The sequence below is a fragment of the Heterocephalus glaber genome, unplaced genomic scaffold (genome assembly GCF_053883595.1).
Source record: "Heterocephalus glaber isolate CG9 unplaced genomic scaffold, H.glaber_assembly_v1.0 deba00000546, whole genome shotgun sequence".
NCBI lineage: Eukaryota > Metazoa > Chordata > Mammalia > Rodentia > Bathyergidae > Heterocephalus > Heterocephalus glaber.
The window spans coordinates 6414152-6438837 of record NW_028258147.1 but is presented as its reverse complement, the minus strand read 5'-3'; the positions used below and the strand labels follow the sequence as shown (position 1 = coordinate 6438837).

The following is a 24686-nucleotide window of genomic DNA, read 5'->3' as shown; positions in this document are numbered from 1 at the left end:
TCCTTAATTCTTTCCCTCCCCAGCCTATCTGCCCCACAGCAAGAATCTGACCCAGACCACTGTCTCTCCAGCTTGGACTTTGGCCTTGGCTCCTGGCTTCCAGACAGCAGCTAGAGTTATATATTTCAAACATTCTCTTCCTCTACCTTCCCGTTACTCAGCCCAACTGCACTGCTCCTATCTCTAGAATTCCGTGTGTGTGTGTGTGTGTGTGTGTGTGTGTGTGTGTGTGTGTTACTGGGATCGAATCCAGAGCCTTCAAAATGAGCTACACCCCCAGTGCCTCAGCCTCCTGAGTACTGGGATTACAGGTATGTGGTGCCACAACTGTCTCCAAAACCCTTTAAAAAATTTTTTTTGAGACAAGGTCTTATTATCCAGTCCAAGCTGTCTTTGATCTCACTGTGTAGCCCAGGCTCACCTCCAACTTGAGGCTGTCCTCCTGCCTCATCCTCCTGAGTGCTGGGATTACATTTGTGCACCACCATGCCTGGCTCCAAAACCCATTTTTAAAAATTGTATAAGATTTGGGGTGTGATGTTACACAAATATAATCCCAGAAATTGGGAGGCTGAGGCAGGAGGATCAAAGGCCAGCCTTGGCACCCTAGTGAGACACTGTCTCAAAATAAAATTTAAATATATATATAAAAAGGGCTGGAGATGTTGCTGAGTAGTAGAGCACTTGCTTAGCTGCACCAGGCCCTAGGTTTGATCCCTAGTACAGAAAAGAAAAAAACTCCATATGATCATGTTTATTTAAATTAAAGTATTTTATTTCATAAGATAATTAAAACTTCTTAAGTTACATCATAAAATATTTTTAATTAACCTTCATAATTATAATTAATCTTCACTTTGTCTATTAAAATGTTTAATATCTTCTCTTATTAGCAAAAATAAGATTATACATCAGTTGACAGACTGATTAGTTCTTATGCTTTTCTATTTTATTAAAATTACTTGGAAATCTATGTGGGAGGCTGAGGCAGGAGGATCATGAGTTAATGGCCAGTTTGGGCAACCTAGTGTGACCCTGTCTCGACAAAAACAAAACAAAAATCTTTTGCTCATTTTTTATTTGGGCTGTCTTTTTACCTTGAGTTATAATAGTATGTACTTTGTATATTCTGAATACTAAATCTAATATATGACTTACAAATATTTTCTCTCATTCTGTGAGTTGTCTTTTCACATTTTTAAATTTTGTCTTTTGAAGAATGAGAGAGTTTCTAATTTTTTTTTTTTTTTTGGAGAGAGTTTCTAATTTTTGAAATTTAAATTTTGTTTCTTTTTTTTTGGTACCAGGAATTGAACTCAGGACCTTGTGCTTGCCAGGCAGGTGCAATTCCACTGAGCTAAATCCCCAGCCTTAAAGTTAAATTTACTTTCTCCAAATTGTTTTTCCATAGTTGCATGAGCTTGTTTTTGTTTTTTTGAGACAGGGTCTTGCTATATAGTTTGGGTTGGCCTTAAACTCACTATGTAGCCCCTGCTGCCCTCAAACTCATGGCTAATCTTCCTGCCTCTGCATCCCAACTGCTGGGATTACAGGTGTGCACCTCCAAGCCTGTTTATGAGCTTTTGATGTCATATCTAAGAACCTATCACCTATTCCAATTGATTTACACCCATATCTTCTCCTAAATGTCTATAGTTTTAGTCCTTACATTTGGATCTTTGATCTCCTTTGATTTACTGTTTCTGTATGGTGTGAGGTAGGGATCCGGCTTCATTTGCTTGCATGTGTGCTGCCAGTTTTTGAAGGAGAGTCTTTCCCCCATTGAAATGTCTTGCACACTTGTTGAAAGTTGGTGATTTATTCTGGAATTTCAGTTCTATCCTACTGATTTCCATGTCTCTCTTTATGCTGGTTCTACACAGTGTTAGTTGCTATAGAGTCACAGTAAGCTCAAAGTTGGGAGGTTTGAGGCCTCCAGCATTGCTCTAAGATCTTTGTGGGTCTGCTGGGTCCTCCTCACCCCCTTAGGAAGTGCTTATCTGTTGCTGCACAGAAAGCCTGCTGGGATACGACTAGGATTCCCTGAGTCTGGCAGTCAAATTGTAGCATGTTGCTACAATGGTATCGCTCCCAGCTCTGAACAAGGACTATCTTCCTATTTATTTGGGCCATCTCTATGTTTTTTCAATGATATTAGTAGTTTTCAATGTTATGTTTTGGATTTAATTGTCATATTTGTTCTTATTTTATTATTATTACTATTACCATTATTATTGGTTGTACTGGTATTCAGACCCAGGGGCCTTCACACTGAGCTACATCCCCAGGCATTTTTTATTTTCTATTTTAAGACAGGGTCTCACTAAGTCACTAAATTGCCTGGGCTGTGCTTGAACTTGCAGCTCTTTGGCCTCAGCTTCCCGGAGTACCAGGATTATAGGCAGGAGGTCAGCCTTCCTCAGTCATGATCTACTGTGCCCTTTCATGGGGAAGATTCTAATGTCAGTGTTCTTGGTTCCTTTCTCTTGAGTAGTCAGGTACCCTTCCATTTCCACCTGGATGGATGATGCCTCAGCCAGGCTTTTGGGGATTGAGGGGAAGGAATTTCCCCTAGCTGGGCTCCTGGTGCTTAAGTTTGTTTTTCCTTAGCAAAATCACTGGTCTCCGGCACTCGTGGGAAAGGGTCAGGAGGTTGGTGCACAAATGGGGGGAGGAGGGCTAGATGCCCTGCCTCTCCCACCTTCTCTGTCCTTGGCCCTGCTGTAGATGGAACCCGGGGCCTCAGGCACAACAGGCAAATGCTCTCCACCACCAGCTGCACCACCCCTGTCCTTATCCAAAACTTCTTCAGCAGAGCCCCTCTTGTGTGGCCTTTGCTGCTCCAGGATAGAGGTGGGAAGCCCCATCCCATGGAGGGCAGCTCTACTTCTTGGTCTCCTCACTCCTAGGTTCAGAGTGCTTGTTTTTGTGGTGTTGGGGGTTGAAGCCAGGGCCTTGTGCATGCTACACACATAGGTTACCACTGAGCTACACCCTGGCCCAGGAGTAGGCAGTTTTTAGTTTTGTTGTACATTTTTGTTTTGTTTTTTGAAACAGGGTCTCACTATGTAGTTTGGGCTGGACTTGAACTTACTATGTAGCCCAGGCTGGCCTCAAACTCATGTGATCCACCTGCCTCAGCCTCCTGAGTGCTGGTATTACAGGTATGTTCCACCACCCCTGGCCAAATGTAATCTTTTATTTATTTAGTTTTCATGGTACTGGGGATTGAACCCAGGGCCTTTGCACTGAGCTACATCCCCAGCCCTCTCTTTTATTTTTTTAATTTTGAGACAAGGTCTAAGTCACTAAATTATCCTGGCTGAGCTTGAATTTGTGCTATTCCTGCCTCAATCCCCCAAAGTGCTAGGATTACAGGTGTGTGCCACCACCTGGCTAACCAGCATTGTTGGTTACAAATGACAAGAAGCCAGCAGTCTGATTTAAACACAAAGGAGCTCTAGCTCTCTGCTGAGGGAGGCTCGGGGTGGGCTCCTGGCCTGGATGTACTCGCTGAGCTCCTCTCCAAACTTGGTAGCAGGGAGGGAGCCTCCAGGACCCACAGGGCCCCAAAGGAGCCTGCAATAAATGGCACCGAAGTCCCAAAACCAGTAGAGGAGGGAACAGGTGCCAGTAAAGGAGGGAACAGGTGCCGGGCAGGCGGAGCAACAGGTGTCCCCTGGGGGTGGTCACACAGGCTCCTCTGTCAGCGAAGCCCTTAGCTCCTGTCATGTGACTGTTGAAGCCCTTAGCTCCTGTTGTGTGGCTGTCGTTATTGGTAGGGAGATTTCCTGGTCCTTTTTTTTTTTGGTTCCGGGGATCGAACTCGGGTCCTTGCACTTTTGAGGTAGGCGGTGGAACCACTGAGCTAAATCCCCGGCCCCTGGTACTTTTTTTTCTTTTTTCTTTTTTTTTTTTTTTTGAGGCAGAGTATGTGGTTCAAGCTGGCTTTGAACTCACTATGTGGTCCAGGTTGGCCTTAAACTCACAGTGATCCTCCTGCCTCAACCTCCTCAGTGCTGGGATTACAGGTGTGCACCACCACACTTGGCTTTCCTGGTCTGACCTTTTATCCCAACAACTGGTTGCTTTGCCAGGCCATCAGAACAAGGGTTTCCCCTCCCATCTTGGGTTTCTCAAGTCCACTGGGGCTCAGGGCATCCTGCTTCTCCTCTGGCAGACATCTTATCAGCCTCCTTTCTCTCTTCTGGGGACTAGTTGGAGTCTGGACGTTGTTGCTTAGGCATTCTCTGCTCAGGTAAATTAGAAACAATTTGAAGCTGGGCATGGTGGCACACACCTGTAATCCCAACAGCCTATAATCCTAGCACTCAGGAGGCTGAGGCAGGAGGATCACACAAATTTGAGACCAGCCTGAACTACACAATGTGACTCTGTGTCAAAAGAGAGAGAACTTGATTACCCAAGCCCTCTGCCACTGATCTCCATTCTCAGCCCTTTCCAGTCTTTGTTATCAAATCATTAAGGTCAGGTTCAGTTGTAATAAATGGAAAACAAAACATTTAAAGCAGTGGCTTAAGTGTGATAGAATTTTTTTCTATCTTCTATAAAATAAGTCTAGAGATAAGCAGTATGGAACCCAAACAGCACTTCCACAGTCGCTGAGTGCTAGGGGGCCTACTGCTGCAAACTCAACTGCCCCAAACTTTCAAGGCTTCAAACAAAAAACCTGTCTTCCTGTCCAACACCAGTTCTGGAATATTAGGAGCCCGCAAGCAGCGCTGGCGCTGCAGTGCGACTCTCCAGTATCACCAGGCTACAGCAACAGTGGTCAGTGGCCCAGGGTCTCGCCAGGGTTGGTTAAAGCTTCAGTTCCCAGCCTTGTGGGTCTTGCCATGGACACAATGGGCGGCTTCCCCCAGGGCTAGGGACACAGGACAAAAGAGGGGTAAGGAGAGACGGGAGTGGTGGTGCATGCCTGTCATCCCAGCACTCAGGAGGCTGAGGCTGGAGGATTCACTGCAAGCAATGGGAGAGGGGGAGAGGCACCCTCCTTCCCTCTGCCCAGGGCCGCGGTCCCTCAGCTGAGCCCGGCCCAGGGCCCACTCCTGGCTTCCAGCACAGCCTCAGCCGGGCCGGGCCTCTCCCAGGCTCTGCACCCGGCCCTGCCCCTGGATTGCTGACCTGGCCCGCGCCGCCCTCGACCTCCCTCCCACCCTAAGGTTCTACCTCACCCGACTCCCTCCCAGCCGGCCCTACTCCTCCGTCCCCTGCTCCAGGCAGTCGCCACCTTCTCCTCCCTCCCGAAAAGACAGCGAGGGACCCCGGGGGGTGGGGTCCAGCGAGCGCGTTCACTCACGCCCTTTCTGATCGGAGGCGCCCGCGTCGTTCTCTGCCCGTCAGAGCGAGGCCCGCGCCCCCCCTGGTGGCCAAGGTGGGGACCGAGCGAGCTCGGGGCACAGGTGGCCAGGCCCAGGGAACGCGAGGACCTGTCCCGCCCCATGGCGGCACTTCCACCCCCAGCGGTTCAACAACTACCTTTTTATATACTTTTTTTTTGGTACCGGGGATAGAACTCGGGTCCTTGCACTTGCGAGTCAGGCGGGAGAACCACTGAGCTAAATCCCCGGCCCTTAACTTTACCTTTTTAAATGGCCGTTCCAAAGTTTTCCATTGCTCGTGTACACGGCATTCCATTTTTGTATTTCTTCTGCTCTAGGGAGTGGGTTCCCAGAAAATCTGAGTTTTAATTTTTAACTCCACTGTAGGCCCCACAGGTTGGGCACCCTGGCACCATGGAAATGGAGGTGTGTGGGGACAAGCCCTGACTCTCAGATCTGGCCCAAGCCCATGGGCGTGACCCCAGGCAAGTCAGCCAGGTGGCATCTGCTTGGGCTCTTGGTGGCAAGAGCTCGAAGAGACTGATCGGACAGCCATGGCCCACGAGGGCAGGAGACCGGCACTCACGGGCCGAAGACTGGGTGCCAGTGTTGGCTGTGCCACTCGTTGTGTGACCACACTTGCTTGGCACTTCACAAGAGGTCAAGGCCTGGTCTCCTTGGCAGAGGCTCCACCACCACAAGCCTGATGGCGGGCATCCCCTGAGGAGGGTGCTAGGGGAGAGGCTGCTTTTTCTGGAATGTTCATTTGTACCAGGGAAAGTTTTTAATGTCTGCAGAAAAGTATATTTTATTTTCAGGTACTGGGGATTGAACCCAGGGCCTTTTATCTAGTCACATCCCCAGCCTGTTTTTTACTTTTTGAGACAGTGTCTTGATAAATTGCTGTGTTGCTCAGGCTGGGCTCAAATTTGCAGTCTGACTGCTTCAGCCTCCCAGAGGCTGAGATTACAGAGAAAGTATTGTCCAGGGTGGAAAATGCAGCACGCATGAGGCCCTGGGTTCAATTCCAGCATCAAAATAAGAGCGCCAGTCCATACTTTGAAATGCATGGGAGTGGCCTGGAAAACCAATGAGAGGGGAGGGTGCCTGAGGTAGCAGGGACCAGGCCCAGGCTAGCTGAGGGAGGCCCATGGCCAAACCACACACACATAGCACCCTCTTTCATCACGGGGTACCCAGAAGGTCACGGTCCTCGGGGTCTGAGTCTTCCTGTTGCCTCTGACCACTTGACACCAGGTCCCAGGGGCCAAGCCCTGAGTCAAAAAGGACTCTGAGGTACCCAGGATGCCAGAAGCACCCAGCCTTTCTTTAAAAAAAAAATCCTAATGGAGGGGATTCAAGGGAGACACACACCACACACACAGTTGGAGGGGAAAAACACTCCTCCGCCACCATCACCTTTTGACATTAAATCCGAGGGGCCAGGGTAGCTCTTCCCTTCCGAGAGACTGTGGTGCTGGACAGCAGGCCTGACCTAAGGTGTGCTGTCCCCTTACAAATATGGCTGCCAGGCCTCTCAAGTCCAGGAACTATGTTAGTCCAAATGCTCCTATCTGCCCAAGTTCTAGCTGGGGAGGATGCCTCAGGATCCAGTCCCACAGCAGCTCACCCCGCAGGGACAGTGGCTTTCAGGGACAGCTAGAGAAGTTAGGGTGAGTACAACTTCTGGGGCTTGAGGTCTGTGACTGCAGCCATTATGCCTGGGAAGGGTGACACCTCAGGCAGCTGCAGGGAAGCGCTGGGGAACACAGGAGGGAGTGAGGGGCAGAGGCCGCTCCTCCTGGGCGGCTCTAGGAGCAGCCGCCTGCACAAGGCAGACAGGACTTCTTCCCCTTCAGGCTGAACTCTGGGTGTTCTCAGCTCTCTAAACCTGTCCAAACCCATCTTGATGCGCTGGTGCCTCAGAGGTTCCATCTTACGGTGCTTGTGGTATTGCTCAGGCTCATGTGGAGTTCTCAGCTGCAGGTGCCAGTCAAGGGCCACTGGTCTAGGGACCTCTTGGACAGCCAAATGCCAGGGTCCAGAGAAGCCCATCAGCGCGACCACTGGCTAATGAATTAGAACTTAGCCAGAAAAGGTGGCACACACCTGTAATCCCAGCACTCGGAAGGCTGAGGCAGGAGCACTCTGAGTTCGAGGCCAGCCTGAACTACATAGTGAGACCTTGTCTCAAAAAAATACAAAAACAGGGCTGGAGATTTAGCTCAGTGGCACTGTGCCACCATGCAAGTGCAAGGTCCTGAGTTCGAACCCTGGTGCTAGGAAAACAAACACCCCACACAGCTCTGGCATCAGCTCAGATTTGAGTGCCATCTGCAGTGAACCTTCTGACCATTTTGCTTTTGAGCATTGAAGGGAGCTACGATGGCTTGGGGAGTGCTCCCCGCACTGCCCTGGCAGGCGCTGTGACACTATAGAACACACAATGCAGGGAGCAGAGCGTGGAGGAATGAGTAAGGAGAAAGCAGTGGAAGAGTTGGAAGGAAGAACACAGGAGACTCAAGGAACACTCTTCCCTTTGTCCCCAACAAAAGCAGCGGTGGGCTCCTGACTGGGACACAGACCGACGGGACAGTGTCACCCTCTGGTGGCCATTGAGGGCACATACACTGGAATCAATGGAGGCTGGCATGGGATGTGGAGGGGCTCTCTGGTAGGCAGATCAGTCCCAGTGGGAGGCCATCCTGCCAGTGACAGGCTGTGCTTCAGGAAGCAGGTGGACATGGCCTTTGAGGCTCAGAACTGGCTTTTCACTGCTCCAGCGGCCGGCCTGCAGTCAAGACAGGGGAGGGCCTGCTGGCCACCACGGCTGTGGTGACACAGCCCTTCCCACATCAGTTACCCACCTCCTAAGAGCTGCTCAGAGGAGCAGAACGGAGGGGTGTTTGAAAAATGGGCCAAGAATCTTCATGGGCACTATCTCATTGATCAAGGTCCAGCCATTTGCCAAGGTATATACACATTTTATTTAAAAAAGTTTACAGTTTTCATTATACACAACTATTAAGAGGTTATAGTCAAGAGGTGGCATTTGTCCTGGTGACAGACGTGCCCACTAGATCATCACGATGCAGGGAAAGAGATGGAAGGGAGGAAATGGGGCAAGGAAAACGTCAGCGATAAAAAGCTTAGATTTCAACACAGGGCTGATAAATCCCTTTGATCTTTTCAAGTATCACATGGTATGTACCAAATACAATCAGTAAATAATGGCCATTTCTTACCAAGCTCACAGCCAAGACAAGTATTTGCTAAACAAAGAGCCCTTCCTCTGGAGAAGGGAAGCTACGAACCTCAGCCTCTGCTCCACGAGGCCTGCTGGGGCTGCCAGGAAGTGGGAACACAGATCTAGAAGTCCAAGAAATGCAGTTCCTGTGCCCAAGTGGAAACAATATGATCTTCCTCAACAAGGTTGTGAACCTAGTTAGGAAGCAAATGAAGTAAAACCCTGCTTTTATAAATTCGCACTAAAACACAGGAGGGAGACATGCCACTTAAAACCAAGCACTAGTTCCCAGACAAGGGGTCTGGAAACCTGAGCTGTGGAGGCTAGTGGGAGTCCAGCCATCCCCACAGGAGGCCGAGGAAAAAGCAAGCATTGGGGCAGACCAAGGGGGGCTTCTGGGAGCCACTGGGGGGGGGGGCTCCTCAGGAGCCTGGATCAGCCAGTTGGCAAATCAGAACAGCTTTTGAAGTGGACAAAAACATTAGTAATGGAGAGATTATATGGCAACTTCTGACAGTTCTCTCATTGGTATAAAATGCTGGCTGAAACTGCAGAGTAACCTCAAGGAGGGTGCTGAGACTGAGAACAAAAAACCCAAGACACCATTGCTGCTCACTGGCCCCAGTGATGGGCTTTCGGGCTGCCGGCTGCAGCCACCTCGTTTGCCGATGTTTGGCACGAGCTGGAGTTCAGACCTTGGAGTGGGAACATGGGATGGCCTGTGCTGGTAAACCACAAGGTAGGATTTCAAAAATGCTGGGTACCAAGGTAGGGGAACTGCCAGCAGCAGCTCTGACCTCCTGTTACCACCTGGGGCTGAGTTCACCTCTCCATCGCTCTGAGGGCCTTTCTGTTAGGAAGGGACACACTGACAGCTCAGAAGGGCTTCGGGGTCACAACAGCTCCTGCTGCAGACTATGGGGGCCCAGAGTCCCAATGAGGCCTCCTCCCAGCTCCTCCGAGCCTCCGAGTACGATCTCCTCTTCCAACCTCACACAGGAGCAGGGGACAGAAAGTCAGCATTAGAAGGGATCCTGTCCAACTTACAAAAGGAAAAGGCTCAGACAGCCCAAACACGTGGTGGGTCAGGGCTAGTGCCCTGAAGGGAGACCCACACAGAACAGGAGGAAGGGTGTGACTCGGGCAGCAAGCCCAGGAGTTCCTGGTGCTAACAGAGAAGCCTAATTACACCTTCACCACATGCACTCCGCAGCCACACTTGACCTGCTGCTTCACCCCAATATCCATGTGGGCCCTGCACCTCAGCCAGTGTTGCTGGGGCTCTGGAAAGGGGGCAAGCTGAGGGTTTTTCATTGGAGAAAGTGGGTTTCTGTGAAGGCAGTGCTGCGGCACTGTTCATGGATCTTCCCTACACTGGGTTCTTTCTGGACAAGATCAAAGCAATTATCTGGACTGGGGGGGGATAATTAGAACAGTATTGTTTATACAATATTGAAAAAATACAATTTTTTATTGTTTGAACTCAAATCACCACCCAGCACTTCAAGCCTACCCTAAGTAGCACCTAACAATAAAGGTTACAGAACAAACAGACTGTGAATGAGGCAGGGGAGCAAGTCGGACAGCGCCAGCAGAGACCCTCCCACTGCCAAAGCAACGAAGACAGCGCCCTAGGTCAAAGCACACCATTACATGTTACAGTTAATACTACCCTTCCAACAAGCCACAAATGCTAGCGCTAACTCGGTACAGTTAACTAACCACAGCCTTACAGAACTGCACTTTTTAAAAAAGAAAACCTCTTGCTTCGTGCCCGTAATTAATATAAGTAAATTCTTTGTCTTTTATTTAGGAAAATAATTATGCTAAAAGCAAGTTGTACTTTTTCAAAGAAAAGATTGATTGTGCTTTTTGAATTAAAAAAAAAAGATTAGGTATCTTCCAACCTCACTGACTTAAACCTTGTGGAATATAGCACTTCTAAACTAAAAACACATCAAAAAGAAAAATTATCCCAGGCAAAGATTCAAAAGTTGTCTTTAGAAGGTCTTAGAATTGGCTAAAACTGCTATTGTCCTATTGGTTGTGAGGGAAAAAAAAAAAAAAATACAGAGCTGCTATTTGAAACTTCTCCAAATCCCCCTCCAGAGTCAGTGGGCAACACTCAGATTTGAAAGAAACTCCACGGCAACCTGGATGCAGGGTTAGCTGAGCAAATACTGGATTGACAGGCATTTTAAACAGTTTGACTTGCTCTTAAACACAGGACAGAGAGCGTCCTTCACAAGCTGTCATCCTACTTCACATTCCAAAATCCCTCTTTTCTAGCCAGTCTTTCTCTGAAGAAAGCTGTTTTTCCCAATGTTGAGCCACTCTGGGTACAAGAACCTTTATTTGTTCCAGTTGTTTTTCATTTCAAGTTGAGAATGTGCATTGGGTTTGAAATACCTATATCCCACTCCCCACAGGCGGATGATAACTGCGCTGCTGCCAGGAGGAAAAACCAAACCCGAACATGGAGGAGTCCAGGGTTTCGAAGCTACCAGGCCAGTCTTCTCACATCTACAGGTCCACTGAGCGGCTTGTCCAGAGAGACCACCTCTTAGCACGAAAAGATGACACTTGTAGCCTGTCTAAGCACAATTCACACAAATTGAAAAAACCAAAAGCAAAAACCCCCTTCAGTTTAATTTAGTCCAGGCAATGGTCTTGAGCTGGCCCAACACTAGAATTAAGATGGGATTTTGCACGTGTTTTGGATTAGAGGAAATATCTTCCAGTCACTTTTCTCCTCCTGTCCTCTCAAAAAAAAAAAAAAAAAAAAAAAAGGTTTGGATCACAAGCTGTCCCCAAGAAAAAGAATCAGGTTCAGAAAATACTTCCAAAAGGTTCTCCAATGCACAATGTGGTAGCTGCAGGTTTGGCAGTATGAAGGGCAGGAATCTACATATAAAAATGCACTTAAATCCCAGTCAAAAATGTTTTCTCAATGCTCCAATTAGCTCCCTGCTTTACATTGATACTCCACAGAAATGGCCCACCTAGGACTCCCAGGAAGGGGCCGCTAATTTGTACGTGGCTGGCTCTACATGCTCCCAAAGCAGGCCTCTTCCTCCCCAATTTTTTCCTTTCCAATTTGAAAAAGCACTATTCCTATCTTCACATCCAAGAGCTGATTGGTTTGGTTTGTTTCTTTGGAACCATCAATAAAAAGAAGCAACTTTTCCTGTTAGTTTTACTCTTATCTACTTATCAGAGTGGCTATGTGACATTCAGTAGCACACAGGCTGCCTTGGCCAAATAGACTTATGAATGCATGCATTCAGACCGCATATTGCTACCAAAATGGAATGTGGGAATATGCTATGCACCTCAGGTTGAGAAATGACCAAGAAATCAAGATCTAAAGGGTGATATATAATATATATATATCAATGCTATTATTCATAAAAACCTTGTTTAGTAATAAAAAAAATTGCTTTGTTTAAATATGAATATTATAGTCTGCTTCTCATGGTTAGGAAATAATAGTCTTTCTGAAAAGCAGGTGCTTTTTTCTACTACAACTCCATGTCCTGGGCCTCGTCTTCCGAAAAGTCAGACATAGAACTCTCTGATGAGCTGTCCCCAGTGCCCTCTTCCTGCTCCTTCAGGGCCTCTTCCGTTGCATACTTCTGGATGTACTCTGCACAGGGGTGGGGAAAGAAAACATAAGGGGTAAGTGACCAGACTCCAAAGTTGCTGAGTCCCATAAGTTCAGATTCCCCTTCTGGGCCAGGGTGGGAAAGAAGAGGGATGACCACGGTAGGAGAGCAACACAGAATGCCTGACTTATGGACAGATTAAGTACCTTGCATTCCCACCCTGGGATGCTGGGAGGGTGGGAACAATGGTCACCCCACACTTTGTTTTTACTTTCATGTCAATAAAATGATTTGCTTCCCAGACAGAACATGACGTTAAGATTCCATAGCAACTTACCCGGAAATCCCCATTGTTTTCAGGTTTGCAGTTATATAATTATAGCTAGCCCAGATCTATTATTTTAGGAACAGACTTTAGTCTACACAGATTCTGCCTGACAGGTTTTGGAAGCAACCAGTAAGAATTTTTTCTCGGTCTGCTCATTAGGAATGAGCTGCTGCCCAAAGGCACGCACAGCAGCTTGAGTGGCTTTACCATGTATCCTTTACTTTGAGTTTATGCTGCTGTATCCTAGGCTGAATCTGCTGGCTGACAAAGAATTTAGGAACAGCTGAATAAACAATAAACTTCTCCGTAAAGGTACACTCTGTTTTCAAGTAAATCGCCTACACACAGTATGAAGAGACAGACGGTGGGAATCCCATCAGAGTGGCAGCTGGACACACACTCATACCCACATGTCCTTAGGGTTTGTCTTTTCTCCCACGCAGTTGCGGACTGTAACATGAAGATGGGAAACTGGCCACGGGGGCCTGCCAAAGCTGAGGAGCCAGTACAGGGGTCTTGCTAGGATTATTTTTTATACTTTCCTTTACAAAGTTTGTAGACAAGCATTAGAGCTCTTTAAATGTCTAGAACTTTACAATGAGATCATGAGATTAGACGAGCCCTCATCTAGGTAAGAATTTACCTAAATTTACATTTAAGAATGAGAGGAATGTTTACTAAAGCCTTAGAAATGTTATTTTTGCCTTCTAATGGGCTGACCATTCTGTTTCTTCTTTCACAGAAGTTACTGCTCCAGGACATTGTTTCTTGACACTCTAACTCAATGATGGTGAACCTTTTAGAGCTTTCAGTGATACAAACAGTCCGTTGTGGCATGTGTGCCATAGGCTCACCACCACTGCTTTAATTTGATCTTACTAGCTTTCTTTAGAATATTCAAGGAGACAAATGTTTGAGAAATGTTTTCAGGAGACAGACCAGTGAAGAGCAAGGTCACTAAGAGAAGGAGAACAGATGTAGGCAACAGGCAGAAGCTGCTGAAGTGCCCTGCAGGAAGCATCTATGCAAGGAATTGGCTGAGGCCAGGGAGGCAGGCACAGCCGCATAGACCCGAGCTCTTCCAGCTGCAGTGGAGGTCAGGCTGTTCCAGGGGAAGGGGCTCAGCCTCACCCAAATTAAGTGGCTGGGACATAAAAACACTGTACTAAGAGCTACCTGTGTCTTCTTGCTTGCAAATAAGGCAGAGTAGAGAGGTGTGGCAGAGATGAATGGTGGGTCTGAAATTTTCCGTGACTACAAAAGGAGTGAATATATTTGGGTACCTGATACTCACCGAACTGCATTGTCACACAGTGGTGACAGGAGTCAAGGCACAGAGGTCATTGCCTCAGTAGCAGAGAGCCCCAAACGACAGGCTGATGGCCCTTGGCAAAGGTTTTTGAGCAAAGAAGTGACATTTCTTTGGACAGCTCTAAGGATCCCCCGTCTCACAGGTGCTCAATATTTAAACCTATTTTCAAGGCTGCACCCTAAACCAGCATCAACTAGACAGGAATGTTGACATCTGGGCTACACAAGGGCGAGTACGCCTCACCTCGAGATGAGTGTGCTGACTTGTGGGGACTGCCACAGTGGCAGCCTGGAAGAGGGGTCAGGCCTGAACACACACATTTAGGAATCATCAAGTTGGAGCGATTACCTGAAGCTGAGAGGTGAATTATTTCCTAATGGGGAGAGGAAGAGGGAGCATAAAACCAACTCATAAAAGGTCCACATTTTGGAAATAGAATGAGCAGTTCTCAGAAAGCTAAGGAGTAAGGGCTAGGGATTTAGCTCAGTGGTTCTACCACCTGCCTCGAAATCACAAAGTCCCGAGTTCTATCCCCGGTACCAAAGAAAGAAAGGAGTAAAACACCAGAGCTGCAGAGAGGTCCACGAAAATGGGACTTAAGAAGGGTCCATGGGAGAGAGGAAAGGACCTCATAGGCTCAGCACAAGAAGGGAAATAAAGGATTGTGGGATTTTAAGCCAAGGAAGCAGGAAGTTTGAAAGTGAAATAAATAGCTTGAATCCTAAGGGAACCCACAGGAGCACCTCATTTCCTGTAGGGACAAAAATGAAACAAATATGGGGAAAGGTGCTATATAAAAGCACAGCAGAAAGCAGAGGTGAGCTCAAGCCTAATGGCCATGATTCTCCCAAATCACCAAGAAGACATAATGGTCTCTGCCATTAACACTTCTGAAAGCCAGAGAGGCCATTCTAAGACAAACACAGGCTGGGTTCCTTTTGTACTTGGGGCCAGAGCAGATATGCACTACAGTACAGCTTGTGTTAAACTGCTGAGGCATAATGAATAAGAACTACAGAAATATACTCTGCACTGAGATATTTGTGGTTTGCAGACCCTGCTAAGTAACTCCTACAACAAAATTTTAACAGACTCTCACAACAGAATTTTATCTGGTTGAAAATGACTACCTCTTTCTTGGGATACATGTTTGTTTGGTTATATAGATATTGTGCTACATAGATTAGACATTAATTTGCAAAGCCCTTGAGACTTGAGTAAATTAATTGCAGTAGATTTATTTTTACTTTATCTAAACAAAAGCACCAAAGTAATACCCTAGAGAGACCTGGGGAGAATGAGGAAACAAACAAAGGAAAACAACTCCAGTTTGTCTTTCCTCCCTCATGAACTACTTCTGCTGTCATTTCTTGCAAATGTGCCTCAGAGGCGCCGCCACAGCTTGAGGAGACTGATGTTCTACATCCATGGTAGATGGTTAAGTTGTGCTGAAAGCTTGGAAGATCCTAGTGCCTATTGGTTAAGAGCAGATGCATCTCCACTGACTCTGAATTCCTCTCCTTTCTGGTGGAGCTTTATGGATCCAGACTTTTCACTATGGAAGTTCTTAAATATTACAAGGAGGAGAAGGACAAGCCAATGAACATCACCAAACCCACTGGGGCTTGCTCTCTCCCTCCCTCCTTTTCTTGGTACTGGGGAATCACACTCAGGGCCTCTGCCTCAGGACCCTGTGCTTACAAGGCAGGTGGCGGCATCACTGAGCAAAATCCCCGGCCCATCCCCGGCTTTTAAAAAATTTTAATTTTGAGGCAAGTCTTACTATGTCATCAAATTGGCCAGACTGTGCTTGTATTTCCAATCCTCCTGTCTCAGCCTCCCAGAATGCTGGGATTAGTGGTGTGTGCCATCACTCCCAGCCCCACTTGAGCTTCAGATGTTCTTTTGTAACTGTATTTTCCTTTGAATGCAACTCTAGTCCCATGATTGTGGGAACACAGGATTCTAAATCCTAAGCGCAGTCTAGCTGGGGCTGCTAGTGCTTGTGTTCAAGGTTGCTCAATGCTATTTAAGCCTACAGCTGTTGGCTTAGGCCTGAGAAAATCATGAGGAACCATGTAACTCACAAAAGGCTCTAAGTGACTAAAGCTCAAGAAGTTTAAATTCTTCTGACTCCAGGTTAAATTGTGTGCCTCCTTACCTTTAATTTTCTGCTTGTATTCTTCTGGTCGGTGGAGGTACATGGCTGCTGCATCACCATTGAGAGGATCTATGGGATTAGGATAGGCCAACAGCTGAGGCAAGAAGGACTCAAATATGTTGGTAAGATCTGAAAAACAAACACAAGTTCTTCATGCTTGGGAACACAAACATTCAAAATTCACTTGAATTCAGGAGTCAAACCTGCTATCTTCTTAAATATTTAACTACATGGGGATGATTTTTCCATAAATGTGTGTTCCACTACACAAAACTTACATTATATATTCTTTTCATTTCTTTTTTCTGGTACTGGGGACCGAACTTGGGACCTTTCGCTTGTGAGGCAGGAGTTGGAACCACTGAGCTAAATCCCTGGCCCTCATTGTATATTCTTTTTTTTGAAGGGGAGAGAGAGTCTCACTAATGCAGTTCAGGCTGGTCTTGAACTCACTATATAGCTGAGGCTGGTCTCAAACTGGCAGCAATCCTTCTGCCGCAGCCTCCTGAGTGCTGGGATCACAGGCGTGTGCCATCACACCCAGCCCATTTTTTTAAAGGTAGGTCTTGCTAAATCACTAAATTGCCTAAGATGGGCTTGAACTTTCAGTCCTCCTGCCACAGCTTCCTGAGTGTTGGGATTATATGTAATGTATGACCATACCTAGCCCAATTAAAAATTTTAAATCCAATTTTAATTTGAAGAACAAGTTTAAGATATATCTGGCATTTTCTCTGAAATTTTTCCAATTCTTTTTTTTCTTTTTCTTTTTGTGGTGCTGGGGATGATCAAATCCAGGGCCCCATACATATTAGCCAAGTATTCTACCACTGACCTACACTCCCAGATCCAATTTTCCCAATTCCATTTCACTCTATTTTCCAAACTGAGAAGTTAGAAATACTACATACATTACTAATTAAAACTTGTGTTCTGAACTCTACAGCACCCTGTATTACTTCAGAATGAGTAAACTTAAGATAACAATTTCTACAACTCTCTACTCTAAAAAGTACTCAAGCACAGATGAACAAATTTTATAGGACATGATGTCTCTCATTAAAAATTTGTTTTGTTTTGTTTTTGTGATAGGGTCTAGCACCCTATGCTCACCAGGCTGGCCTTGAATTTATGACCCTCCTACCTCAGCCTCCTGGCTAGCTAGGAATACAGGCATGTACCACAGGGTCCAGCTTAATTCTCATTAACTTCAAATGGAGGTAAATACAACCAATTTTTCTTTTTTTGTAATGGAACAATTAATGAAATTATGTGTCCTCCTTGCACAGAGGCCATGCTCATCTTCTCTGTATTGTTCCAACTTTAGTGTATGTGCTGCCGAAATGAGAACTAGCTTTTCAATTATTCTGGGTGATATGGGCTATAATCATAAAGCAGATAAGCACCAATTTGTGGAATTCATTAATCATTTTAATAAACATTAACTCCCTTCTTGCCAGGAATACACAAATGAAATCCACTCACTCAGTGAACAAGATAAACCCTGTGGTTAACCTGCTTTATAAAGGGAGCAGGTCTTGACTGGGTGTAGGGCCACAGGTGATGGTACATACCTGTCATTACAGCTACTTGGAGGCTGAGGAGTGGGCATGGTGGCAAATGCCTATAACCCCAGCACTGGGGAGGCTGAGGCTGAAGGATTGCCATGAGTTCTAGGCCAGCCTGGGCTACACAGAATTCAAGGCCAGTCTGAACTGCAAAGCTCTGAGAACTGGGTTTTTTGCTATCTCAAAAAACATAAATGAATAAATAAAGAAAAATAAGTTAAACCAGGATGTACTGTAATCTATACTTCCCCACAGCTTTGGAATGCTGTAATTTTTTTTTTTTTTTGAAGAAAAACCTTTTATTATGCCGGCAGGCTCAGAGGAGTTCATACTCCAAAGTCTGAACACCTGACTAGAAATGGGAGCCTCCTTATATAGGGATCTACAGGGTAGGCAAGCATGTTCACTGAAGCAGCGGGGCAGAGTTACAGAACATTCCTGAAACACATACCTGCAGAGTTAACAGAACATGGAATGCTGTGATTTCTATTCTATTTGTTCCTCAATTGGCAAAGAGTGGATTGGAAAACCTGAGTGCTTCCATTTTTCTATTTCATCAGCTATTCTGTCATGTTTTCCATAAATGTTTCTGTTTCTGCAGCCAATGTGGAAGTATAAAAGATGGTATAAAAACCTACTCTTTAATTTATTCTGGATTGATATTTTACAGTGAGCATGCCTATGTAGTGTTGCAGGTGAGTGCTTTGCCAAGCCACATCATTTAAGATTTGGAGTTCTTAGGGTGATTTTGTTCCCCAAGGGATCTGGCAATGTCTGGAGACACTGCATGTTGTCACAACTGGGTGGCAGAGACGTGCAGTGGGTAGAGAACAGAAACAAGTGTTGAAGCATCGTATAGTACACAGGACAGCCCCAATCAGAGAACCATGTGGACCAAAATATTATGCGTGGTGAGGCTGGAAAACCATGCTCTGGATAAAAGATGTTGGTAATCCTTTTCCTAAGAAGATGGAGTAAATACTTCAGGGCCACAAATAGTGAGCACAAATATTTGTGAGCCACAAACAGTTTCTGTTCAAGACCCAGTTCTGCCACTGTAGCACAAAAGCAGCCAAACGTACCAGGGAAACAAATAGCGAACAAATGTGAGTGTGTTCCAATAAATCTTTCTATATAAAAACCGGCAGGCAAAGTTTGCACTCTGCTCTAGAACATCAGAGGTGGCACTTCCTTATCACTGTAGGGTGAAAAAGCTGAGCAGCAGTGCTACTCAACAGAACTTCCTGCAGTGATGGAAATGTTTTGCATCTGCACTGTCCAAAACAGAGGCACTAAATCTGATGGTTGCAAAATAAAAGGGGGCAGTGGGAAGGGGGAAAAAAAAGAATTGAAATGTGTTATGTACATGTACCAATTCCCTCAAACATGTAGTAACAAAAATCAAAAACAAAACAGTAGCCACACCTCACATGTGGCCACTGAGCACCTAAAATGTAACTAATGTAGATAAGGAAGTAAGATTTTCCTTATACGGAAGTCTAAGTTAATTAAAACAGCCATATGTGGGTGTACTGGGCAGTCCAAGTCTAGAGCAGGATGTGCCAGAATCCCTCAGTGGTGAACACTGACAACCCTGATCTCATGAACCAGATAAGATACCCTTAACCCTAACCCAAAGTTACGTCCAGATGTGGAGCAGTTTCACCTTTATAAGGTCAACTTCAGAACAGTCCCAAAGAATAATAGTACAGTAAGACTCTCACGTACCACTAAACAGAAGCTGAAGTTCTCAATCAAAAAAGCAAACAAAATGACCTTCCAAGATAACCCCAAACTATCTGATTTTGTTTTGCTTATAGTTTTTTTTTTTTAAAGGAAGCAACAAAGTCAATAAGTCAATAATTATTTATTGCACAAAGCCAAGGAAAACTAATTGTAAATGCTAAGGAACAAAGAAAAATGCTTATGCTTGAATGCTGGATGGAAAAAGGCCATAAAACAGTATGTACAGTGTGCATACATAAGAATGTTTTTAAAGTTATGCCAAAGAAATGGGCTTATAAAACTTCTACTTTTCACACATCGAATAATACTACTTTTCTCTTTAAAGAAAACATTTCAGTCATAGACAATGCCCAAAAGTAAGCAAATTGCGAAGTTTTACAAAGCAAGTGTGTTCCCAGAGTAGGAAGAGTTAATAAGAATTACAGCAACAGCCGGGGATGTAGCTTAGTGGCACTGTGCCTGCCTGGCAAGCACAAGGTCCTGAGTTTGATTCCTGTACCGGAAAATAAAAAACAAAAAAAAGCAAAAACAAGAATCACAGTAACAGTAGTAGTAATAATAGCAGTGGCAGCAGACTATCCCTTGCACAGCACTTGCTACAAGCCAAGCACTCTTCAGCTTTTGTTGCAAATGTGCAGCCAATGAGGGTGAGTACCTTCCCGGCCTCCATTTCAAACACAAAGAAACTGTGGCACACAGGTGAAGTGACTTGCCCAAGAAGCTGGATTTCAAATCTGGGCTTAGCCACCACGTTGCCTTTGCTAGCAAACACAACCACCTCAACTTCCATAGTGGTCCAAGCTGCCCACGTCTCTGTAGCAAAGTCTTACCACTCATGGGCAGGAGAGCCAAAGCCATGGCTGAGATGAGGGTGCCTCTCCCCAAAGCTCCCCTCCTCTCAAGTACAAGGCTGTGGATGGACTCTAAGCAGAGAACATGCAGGCATTTCTTTTTGTTTTTTTGAGACAAATCTGGCTATATAGTTCAGGCTGGCCTTGAACTCATACTACAATAGCCCAGGCTGCCCTTGAACTTGCAGCAATCCTCCTGCCACAAACCTCCCAAGTTCAAGGATTATAGGCCTGCACCACTGTATGCCTGGCCATTCAGGTATTTCTCTGGCTACTTCACAGAGGCAGTGTGCTTGTTTTCAAATGGCTCAACACAGGATGTGACCCACACTGTTCATAGATGTGTGCAGTGAGCTGGGGGCTTCTGACACATTATTATTATAGGTGGTGCTCCAAAGAATTAGCTGCTGAATGTGCCTACCAAACATCAACAAAAACCTTTAAAAAACAAAGTATAGGTTTGGTTCTCTTTCAGTAATATTCTGAGTGCTTCAGGCTAGAGAAATACTGCAGACAAGATATTACACAACTAAGGGTTTCCTGTGTCCCCGGAAGAGATTTTATACCCTTCCCTACCACTTTTAAGTTTCCTCAAGCTACCAAATAAGTGGCTTTAGACTGTGTTTGTTCCAAACAAATAAAAGAACCCTTAATTATTGGTTCTTTCTTCCTGTATCTGTCTTCCTTCATTAACACACTGTTGATCCATTTTTACAGATGTACTGAGTCACATCTGTAAAACAGGTGAGCAGAAAAGGAAAAGCCCACAGCTTGGTTTTGAGTGACGTCAACAGCTTGCCAAGGTCAAGAGGTTCTGGTCCTGGCCATTCTAAAGCAGTGAACCATCCCATCCATCAAGGTGGCTGGCAGAGGGGTGACCCAGGGAGTCCTCCTGAAAGGAGCATCTCTCACCTGTGCAGATGTGCAGGGTTGGGAGTAGGGCGCTCGCCTAGCACTTGTGAGGCCATCTAATCAGCCTCCAGCACCACACACACACACACACACACACACACACACACACACACACACACACACATTAAACCAAGAATGAAATAAAGACACTCATCTTTTTTTTTTTCCTTGGAGACAGGGTGTTGCTATGTAGTTCAGGCTGGCCTTGAACTCACTATGTAGCCCAGGCTGGCCTCAAACTCATAGCTGTCCTCCAGCCTGCCTTCCGAGTGCTGAGATTATAGGCCTGAGCCGCCACACCTAAGACACTCCTCTTTGGAAAAATATATCAGAATGATTTATTTTTGTTTAAATGTATTAGGTCAAAGAACTTTATTCTAAAAACATCAACCTTTAACTTTTTACAAGGGAAAGGATGAGAAACACATTGTCCAATCTAGAGATTACAATCAGCTGACTCCATTTCTGGCTAACAGACAGTTCCAAGACCCCTGAGAAGTATGACTCATGATGAACGAATGGCTCTTACTTTGCCTCAGACTAAATCAGCAGGTACCAAAGCGCAGTTCATCAGGACCGACTCTTCAGGATGATCCTACAGTACTAACGTGAATTTTACAATACTTATGTCTCAGTCAATGTATATAAACTAATGGCTTACATACATATTAATTTTAAAACACTCAAATAATATGGATTTCTCATCAAAAAAGCAGCACCAAGACAAGTGTGATGGGGTATACCTATAATCTCAGCTATGTGGGAGGTCAAGATAGGAGGAGCTAAATTCAATGGCAGCTTGCAAAATTTGGAAAGCCTTTCTCAAATAAAAAAAAAAAAAGGAAAAGAGAAAACCATGTATAAAATAAAACTAGCCAGATGTGGTAGTGCACATCTGTAATCCCAGCACTTGGGAGGCTGAAGTCACTGCAAGTTTGAAGTCAGCCTGAACTACATAGTGAGACCCTGTCTCCAATCAATCAATCAATCAATCAATCAATCAATCAATCACGGGCTGCAGTGTAAGTGGTAGAGCACTTGCCTAGTATGTAGAAGACCCTGAGTTCAATCTCCAGTACTGCAAAGACAAAAACCAAAAAATAGTACCATTGACCTTGCTAAGTCAGGGATTGATTGGCTGTTTGTGGGTTCTTTTGGTCAAGAAAACACTCAGGTTTGTCAGATGAGCTGCTGTAGAGGCTCTAGTTGAGCAGCTTTCCCCGACTCTTTCATCTCTGCATACTGCAGTCACCACCACCCTCTCCAGGTGGAGATCTGCCAAACCAAAGGCAGGAAAAGGTGGATCTATTCTTGAGGTGATAAAAGGTGCTTTAGAGGAGAATGGGAAGGGGCGGATATCATCTAACACACTGGGAATCTGGCAGAGCACATTCCCTTAGGCTGCACTGTCCCTAGCAAAAGGGAGGCTGACAGCTCTGTGGTGAACAATGGACGGAAACTCAAGGAACACAAATCTCATCTCGGGCCCTCCAATGTCTTACTCTTTGACCCTGAGCAAGTCTCTTCTTCTATGCAGCTCCATTTCTTCTGCAAAAAGAGAAGTATAATACTGCCATTCCTTACCAGGAAGTATTACATATCACTAAAAATGACTATACAGTACAATATGTTCACTTTGGCAGCACACATACCAGCTATAGTCTATTAGACTAAAATATTAATACAAATATGACTTCTCCTAAGAGTAAAGTTTCCAGCTACATGTATCCTTTTTTTCTATGGTACCAGGGATCGAACTCAGGACCTTGGGCTTGTGAGGCAGGCAGCAGAACCACTGAGCTAAATCCCCAGCCCTACATGTATCCTTAAGGAATATACATTAATTAAAATAAGTCACATTGGAAAAAAATGCACCAATTCTCTTTTTTTTTTTTTTTGAGACAAGGTCTCCCTTTGTAGTTCAGGCTGCCCTTGAACTACGTAATCCAGGATGGTTCAAACTTGCAGCAATCCTCCTGACTCAGCCTCCTAAGTGCTGGGATTATAGGCCTGTGCCACCATGTCTGGCTAAAAAATTCTTAAAGTGAAGCCATCCTACTCCAGGTGGCTAATAAGATTGTCCAGGCTTAAAGAAGAAAACACAGGAGGGGATGAATCACATATCCATGATTTATTCTTGGCTGTTTATGAACCAGTGACTATAATTATTTCTTCTTCCTCTATTTCCTCTGAATATTAAAGTGGAAGATTCTATAAAGTATGCTGCTTTTTTAAAAACTGTGCAGGGCTGGATCAAACTCAAGGCCTCATGCACACTAGCCAAGTGCTCCACCACTGAGCTACATCCCCAGCTCAAGTATGTTGCTTTCATTCAGGTTAAAATCCTGCAGGTGCCCAATCTGCCCCACTAGGAGTCACAATTAGCAAGCAGCTAGCCACCTCAGAGAATTTTACTTGTATAATCTTTTCTTGCTTTTCAAATTTAACACTGAAAAATACAGCCATTCCTCTCTTCTCAAGAGCCACCTAACCCCCTTTTTACTTCTCATGGTTACTTCTAATCCCTAAACCCCAAATGCCCAATGATCTGGGCTCCTTTTTAAAAACAAAGAAGCAATGGGAGATTTAGCTCAGTTGCAAGCCCAAGGTCCCAAGGTTCAAGCCCCAGTACAAACAAACAAAAACAAAAAACCCAAAAAAAAGAAGCAAACAAAAAGAGCCTTGTACAGCAGCGTGAATTCTGAGGTATTTTTAACAACTGGCTTTTAAGCCAGGCATGGTGATGTGTGCCTATAACTCTGGGAGGCTGAAGGTGGAGGATTCCAAGTTCAAACACAGCATAGGCAACTTAGCAATACCCTGTCTCAAAATAAATAAAAAGGGTTGGGGTGCAGCTCAGTGCAAAGGCCGTGGGTTTAATCCTCAGTTTTGTGTGTGGAGGTACACTTTTACTCTGTGGAGCCCATCATACTACAGTTTTATTTACGTTTTCTGGAGGATCAACTTATCTTATGATTTTAAAGAAATGTACAATGATAACTACAAAATCTTTGTAACTGCTCTTTATCAGACTTGACATACCTAAAATTACTTTTTGGAAAACTCATTCCCTTCTCTTAGTAAAGGGACTTTTTTTTTGGTACCAGAGATCGAACTCAGAACCTTGCACTTGCGAGACAGGAAGCAGAACCACTGAGCTAAATCCCTGGCCCAATAAAGGGACTCTAACACCCTTGCCCCTGGGCTCCAAACTTCTAGAAGGAGTTTGGTTAAGCTTTCTTCCCATACTCCATGTACTTAAGTTAGTGTCTACTTGCTTGTGGCCCTAATGAAATGCCTCTAGGTCCTCCTCTACTTTCCTTGGCACGTATGCATGTAACTCTAACTATCACCTCAGCCCTGGATGGGGCAGCTATCTCCTGGATGGCTTCATGGCTCCAAACTCTCTCATCTTTCTAATAAAACAATCACCTGGGTAATTTCTCATAAATAGAAAGTTCCTCTTGCTCATGTTCAAAGCTCTTTCTATCCAGAAGTATGCTACCAAACAAGTTTACATTTTGCTGCCTCGTCTCCCTTTTGATGAAAGACTCTCGGTTGCTCAAGATGCAAACCACAGGGTCGGTCAGTACTCTGAGGTTATCTACCTGTTC

General features: G+C 45.3%; 1 protein-coding gene and 1 non-coding gene across 5 annotated transcripts in view; both read right to left on the bottom strand.

Annotated features, from left to right (window-relative positions):
• Positions 1–8305: 8305 nt before the first annotated feature.
• Ube2h (ubiquitin conjugating enzyme E2 H) overlaps positions 8306–24686 on the bottom strand; it is a 171022-nt gene continuing 154641 nt past the window's right edge. For all 4 annotated transcript variants that reach the window (XM_087204536.1, XM_087204535.1, XM_021237538.2 and 1 more), the window contains 2 exons: positions 15996–16124; positions 8306–12235 (listed from right to left, as the gene is read on the bottom strand). In XM_087204536.1, the coding sequence (XP_087060662.1) occupies positions 12111–12235; positions 15996–16124 (254 nt within the window). In that variant the 3' untranslated portion in view covers positions 8306–12110. The remainder of the gene's footprint in view (positions 12236–15995; positions 16125–24686) is intronic.
• LOC147829608 (U6 spliceosomal RNA) lies at positions 17240–17346 on the bottom strand. Its single transcript, XR_015448813.1, has one exon. It is a non-coding gene; the product is annotated as a U6 spliceosomal RNA (small nuclear RNA).